At 50.4% G+C, this 6403-nt stretch overlaps 1 protein-coding gene across 1 annotated transcript in view; it reads left to right on the top strand.

Annotated features, from left to right (window-relative positions):
- The window catches only part of Cldn14 (claudin 14), a 10116-nt gene extending 5890 nt beyond the window's left edge, over positions 1-4226 (top strand). The window contains exon 3 of the mRNA XM_029544746.1: positions 3207-4226. Coding sequence (XP_029400606.1) covers positions 3288-4007 — 720 coding nt within the window. The 5' untranslated portion in view covers positions 3207-3287 and the 3' untranslated portion in view covers positions 4008-4226. The remainder of the gene's footprint in view (positions 1-3206) is intronic.
- Positions 4227-6403: the final 2177 nt, after the last annotated feature.

Raw genomic sequence — 6403 nt, 5'->3', positions numbered from 1 at the left:
ACACACAGTGGAGGCTCAGCAGCTTCTCAGGGATGGGTGCAGGCGACAAGCCAAACACAGACCTTAGACTCAAACTCTGTGGGTTAAGCGCTCGCTCTCTCTCTCTCTCTCTCTCTCTCTCTCTCTCTCTCTCTCTCTCTCTGTCTAGCCATTTGATCCCTGTGTGAGCCAGTTAGGCAAAGCTTGCCATTGACCTTCAGGTACACGGGGGATTTTCCAGATGGGTCCCCTCATTTTCTGTCTTCTACATTTAGGGACATGATGGTAGAGGCTGTTTTGTATAGACCAGTGACAAGCAGGAAGCCACCAAATTTCCAGCGCCCTGATCTGGAAGACACTCACTCTTGTCTTCAGACTTGAGTGTGTCTCTTTAATTTCCTTGAGCTGAGCAGACAGGGGAGGGTGGGGGGTGGGGGTGGGACAGGGGGAGGGGAGGGGGTTAAGCTATGGATGCTAAACAAAGCAGAGATTGGTTCTAAAAGTCTGGGACCTAGGCTCCCCAGGGCTGCTCCTCCTGAGGGCTGAACGCTGGCCTGCCTCCCACTCTCTCCTCAAACTTCTGGAACATTCTGGGCTTCTTGCTGAGTCATTCCAAACTCTGCCTCAGTCCTCAGGGAGTGGCCTCTCTTTATCTTCTCACAAAGACACTAATCTCGGTTTAGGGGCCTGGCCTTCCCCAGTGTGTCCCCATCTACACAGGTAAGTCTCCCTATTTCCAAAGAGGGTGACATTCCGACGGTCCAAGGTCCTGGGAGTTAGGACTTCAGTATATATAGAGGATATAGTTCCACTCATAGCACCTTCTTTAGAAAGCTTTCTGCCTTAAAAAAACAAACAAAACAAAAAGCAAAAGTAAACAGCTATTACTATTTAATAATCATTTAACACTAAAAAAGTTCTTGCATTGATTGGTGGGGTATACACTTTTTCTTTTAGTTTTCTGTCTTATACTTTGTCCTTATAGGGCAGACTTTTGAAAAATGAAAAATAACCTAGAAAACCTACACAACTAAGAAAAAATTGCTATGAAAACTGAATTTCTTTTCTAAACTGAAATCCAATTATTTCATCTTAAAATGTTGATCTGCACTTTAAAAATTACTTATTAAGATAGTGTATTACACATGTGTGTATGTGTATATGTGTGTGGGGGGGACATGCAGTTAGAGGTCAGGGGACAACTTGAAGGAGTTGGTTCTTTCCTTCTACCATTTAGATCCCAGGGATCGAACTTAGATCTGTCAGGCTTAGCAACAAGCACGTTTGCCCACTGAGCTGGCTTGCCAGCCCTAATCTGTATTTGTAAAGAATTTAAATAGTGAGAAGTTGCCTCCAGGGAAAGGCTGAGAGTTCCAGCGACCCAGGTGGCTTTCTGTGGTCCCCACCGAGTCTGCAGGCTCTCTTCTGCCTTAGATGGTGGTTATTATCTAGCCACTCACCATATGCTTTCTTCTTAGGAAAAGATGTTTTCTTTACTTGTGTACCTAGATGGAGTCAAGCTACAACTTGGGTCATTTTAATGTGTGACTTGGGAGAGAACATGGGCTACTTTTCCTGAATGAACACAGTGCTCACTATCAGGTCACTTAGTTCTGGTTGTGTAATTACCTGCCTGATATTCTCACAGACTGTGTGTGTGAGACTGAATGGCTTTGGAAGTCCTGTCAATTTAAACTGCCAATGCCTGCCTGCCAGGCTGACAGGTACTTACAGTTATAGAGAGTATGGAACTGTAATGACTGTCTCTAAAACTCCTAAGGGTGCAGGGGAGCCACCCCCCAACACACACACACACACACACACACACACACACACATACACACACACACACACTCCACCCCTGCAAGACCCAACACCTTCACCTTGTAGATGCTGCCCTGCCCACCTGGACCGCTGAGGGCTTTTCCAACATTGGCCTAGCAAATGTTTCCACAGCTGGGAGGGGGGCTGCACGACAAAAGAGAAACAGTAGCCCACAGGGAAAGCCAGAGTCAGCCGGGTCCACGCTAGCAGTGCCTTCCTATGCAAACAGTGAAGGATAGAGCATTCTGCAACATTGTGGCCCCGACGGGAGGGGGGGGCTTAGGGGGAGGGGTAAGGCAGTTTCCTAGGAGATGAGTTAGGTTAATATGTTTTCTAGTGAATGAATGGCTAATAAGAGAGAAGCAAAGTCGGGAAGTACTGCTTGAAGTACTGCTGTGGCTATGGGGGGTGGGGTAAGGGAGGGGGGAGGAAGTTGGAGGGGGAGGTTGGAAGCTCATTAACACTTCTTAAATTAGAAAATCCTTAACTTAAAAATAGCAAAACCTAGTGATTTCTAAAATTAGCTCCCCTTGCTTTCCATAAATACACTTAGACCTCCCCAGACTGGTCCACCACCAAGCCTTGTGGGCTCAAACAGTCAAGCCTTCTGACAGTCTTTAATGGGTAACCTTGATAAGGAAGGGTTGGGACAGCCTGGAATTCAGGTCAGGAATCAGCCAGGGGACCCAGTGTAGGCCTGGACCTTTCACTCTGCGGACTCTGGTGAGGTGGAGAAGCTGGGGACTGTCCTGACTTCCTTGCGAGGGTCCCCTACTCTGGGCAGTCTCCGTAACTAGGAAAGCAGGCTGAGCCCTGACTTACACTCCTGTCAGATGCACCTAAGCATCTGGCCACTTGGAATTCTGTCCCTGGGCAGGAGTCAGCAAGCTTGACATCACATCAAGCCTGAATTCCAAAACAGCCTCTGGCCTGCCTCTGAGGTGCCAGAGAAAGTCACCCCCTTACAGACACAGCCCCCAAGGCTGTTCTCTAAGTCACAACAGGTACACACCTTAACTAACCCGTGTCAGTCCAAGCTGTGTGGTTAACATTTGTTATTACTGATTATTGACCAAACAGAAGGAAGGTTGAGGTGTAACAGAAAAACCTGAGTGTAGATATAAGGTAGAACTTCCTCCATGTGCTTCCCTTAAGTCGTAGGTCCTGGGAGACATCGAGAATGGGAGCTCTGGGGTCTCCAGGAAGCACAGGCTGCTGGGACCTGCATCCTCTCATCCAGCTCTGTCCTCCTACCCTGAGGAGCCTCCATTTTTTTTCAGGATATGTTAATTATCATACGAACTGCCTATGGAAAAGTGTTTCGGTGACAGAAATAAAGGCGTCGAGATAATATTTAACCCAGTTCCCTTTTCTTGCCCTCCCTCTCCTCCTGGCTTTATTAGGCTTCCTACGGGCACCTAAGGACCAGATCCATCCCTGGGGACCTGGGCACTGCTCGGTGCGGCTAACGGGGGCCCTTAGCCATGGCCAGCACAGCGGTCCAGCTCCTAGGCTTCCTGCTTAGCTTCCTGGGCATGGTGGGAACGCTCATCACCACCATCCTGCCACACTGGCGGAGGACGGCCCATGTGGGTACCAACATCCTGACGGCCGTGTCCTACCTGAAGGGACTGTGGATGGAGTGCGTGTGGCACAGCACAGGCATCTACCAGTGTCAGATCTACCGCTCGCTGCTGGCGCTGCCTCGGGACCTGCAGGCAGCCCGGGCACTCATGGTCATCTCCTGCCTGCTGTCCGGCATGGCCTGCGCCTGCGCAGTAGTGGGCATGAAGTGCACACGCTGCGCCAAGGGCACACCCGCCAAGACCACCTTCGCAGTGCTGGGGGGCGCGCTCTTCCTGCTGGCCGGCCTGCTGTGCATGGTGGCTGTGTCCTGGACCACGAACGACGTGGTGCAGAATTTTTATAACCCGCTGCTGCCCAGTGGCATGAAGTTTGAGATCGGCCAGGCCCTGTACCTGGGCTTCATCTCCTCGTCCCTGTCTCTCATCGGGGGCACCCTGCTCTGCTTATCCTGCCAGGACGAGGCCCCCTACAGACCCTACCCTCCACAGTCCAGAGCTGGTGCCACCACCACGGCTACCGCCCCTGCCTACCGCCCACCAGCGGCCTACAAGGACAACCGTGCCCCCTCGGTGACCTCAGCCGCGCACAGTGGGTACAGGCTGAATGACTACGTGTGAGTTCCTTCCCCAGATTTCTGCCAGGGATGCTGGGCCCCAAAGGACCAATGATGGATGCAGGAAGGACGCAGAGACCTTTGTAAACGTGGGGAAGTAAGCCCGGAACACAGGGAAGGAGGTGCTCTTCAAAGCAAAGACTTCTAAACAGTGCTGGTTTTTTAAAATTTATTATATGTATTTATGTGGGTGGCTTAATAAGAGCTCAATAAAGAGTGTCTTGGAAGCTTGGCCCAACGGGTCGGTTTGTCTCATGGGAACAAGCCACTTGGAGGCGGTCTGTGAGGCGGACAGCAGTAGCTCCTGCTGCTTCTTCAAGGTGTGGAAAGCCTCATCTGAGCCCTGGGGATTTGGAGTATCCTGGTTGTGCAGCCAAACTAAGAACCAGGAGCCCTGACCTAAGGACCAGGAAGCCCTGACCTTGACATTGAATTACTAGCATCCACTAGTGCATGATGGGAAAATCTAGAAAGCTGACTGCTGTGCCCCCAGGAAGTCACAGAAGCCCCTGTAAATCTAGAAGCAAGGCCAGAAGGACACCACACAGCAGAAAGTTAAGCGAGTGTTGCTGTCTACCTGAAAACGGTTCCCACTGTGTGTGTGTGGGGGGGGGGGGGAGAGGACGGCGTAGAGCGAAGGACAGTTCCCCAGAGTTTGTACTCTTCTGCCACCTTGTGGCAGAACCTGGGATCACACCACTCAGGTCATAGGCTTGCCCAAAGCCTCTCATCAGGTAAGAGTCCGGCTGGCTCAGCAGTTCTTCCTGAGAAGAGAAAGAGGCTCTGGTACCTCTGCTTTCTGTGCATCGGCACGGGGTTCAGTCAGGAGTGCTTGGCCCCCAGGGCTTAGCTGTATATGTTACCCTCTTTTCTAGCTGCCCTGAGGAGAGTTGCAGTGGGGCAGGGTGAGGTTCAGTGGCTCAGCCCGGGGAGACCCTGGCCCATGATCACAAAGGGTAAAACTGAATATCCAAAAGAAATGTGGAGAAACGGTCACAGCCCAAACCCTAGACCTACACAGGCGTCAATGACGTCATAACCCTGCATTAGTTACGATCCTAATAACAGACACCTGTCAGTGACTGGGGCAAAATTCAATCGGTGAGTGCTTGCCCAGCACACACAGGCCCTGGGTTGGATCCCCAGACCCACATAAAACCAGGCGTGGAGGGGCACACCTGTTAGCAAAGAGATTGGGAAGTGGAGATAGGAAGGTCAGACGTTCAAAGCCATCCTTGGCTACACAGCCAGATCAAGGCCTGTCTGTGCTGCAAGAGACCCAGTCTTGGAAATGAAAAGCAATCCAGCAAACCTCGCCTGTTAAGACGTGACTCAAGGGAATGAGGGCCTATTGTGGCTACAGTCTGAGGGCTCAGTCCAGCTTGGCAGCAGGAGCGTGAGCGTGGGCATGTCAAATCCAGTCAGGAAGCAATAAATGATGGACCCCCGGTTCTCAGCCAGCTTTCTCCCTACTGTCAGCCCTGCACCCCAGCCTACAGGACTGTGCCGCCCACGGGTTGTGCAGTTCTTCCATCCTTCCTCAGTTTACCAATCTCAAGTCATCCTCACAGATGTGCCTGGTAATTAATCTGCTAGATGATTCTAGAGCCATGGTTCTGGTTTTTTTTTTTTTTCTTTTTTAAAATTTATTTATTTATTTTATGTATATGAGTGAGTACACTGTAGCTGTCTTCATGCACACCAGAGGAGGGCATCAGATCCCATTACAGATGATTGTGAGCCACCATGTGGTTGCCGGGAATTGAACTCAGGACCTCTGGAAGAGCAGTCAGTGCTCTTAACTGGCTGAGTTATCTCTCCAGCCCGAGCCGTGGTTCTTAACCATCCTCAAGCTACGCCCCTGTAATACAGTTCCTCATGCTATGGTGACCCCCAACCATAAAATTATTTTGTTGCTACATCATAACTGTAATTTTGCTACTGTTATGAATTGTAATGTAAATACAATTACATTACAATTGATATGCTGGATATACTGAAATCTGGCCCACAAAGGCACCTTGACCCACAGGATGAGAACCATTGTTCTAAAGTGGTTGACAAAGTTCACTGTCACAGCCTCTGGTGTTGTGCTTTGCCCTGACATTACAGAGCTCTCTGGACTCTTAGGGAGCTTGGGGTGGGGGTCTTGAGCTAAGGGGTCTCTCTGTTTTCTTCAGCCAGTCCCACCTACAAACCTGCTCTGACCATGAGGCCTCATGAGATCTCCTGGTGTTTTGTTAAGGTTTCTATTGCTGTGATAAATCACTGTGACCAAAAGCAAGTTGGGGAAGACAGGATTTGTTCAGTTTACACTTCCCCGCCCATAGTTCATCACTGGAGGAAGTCAGGACAAGAACTCAAGCAGGACAGGAACCTGGAGGCAGGAGCCGAGGCAGA

The sequence above is a fragment of the Mus pahari genome, chromosome 12 (assembly GCF_900095145.1).
Source record: "Mus pahari chromosome 12, PAHARI_EIJ_v1.1, whole genome shotgun sequence".
Classification (NCBI taxonomy): Eukaryota; Metazoa; Chordata; class Mammalia; order Rodentia; family Muridae; genus Mus; species Mus pahari.
Note: the sequence above shows the minus strand (reverse complement) of the source record. Positions and strands in the feature narration are given on the sequence as shown.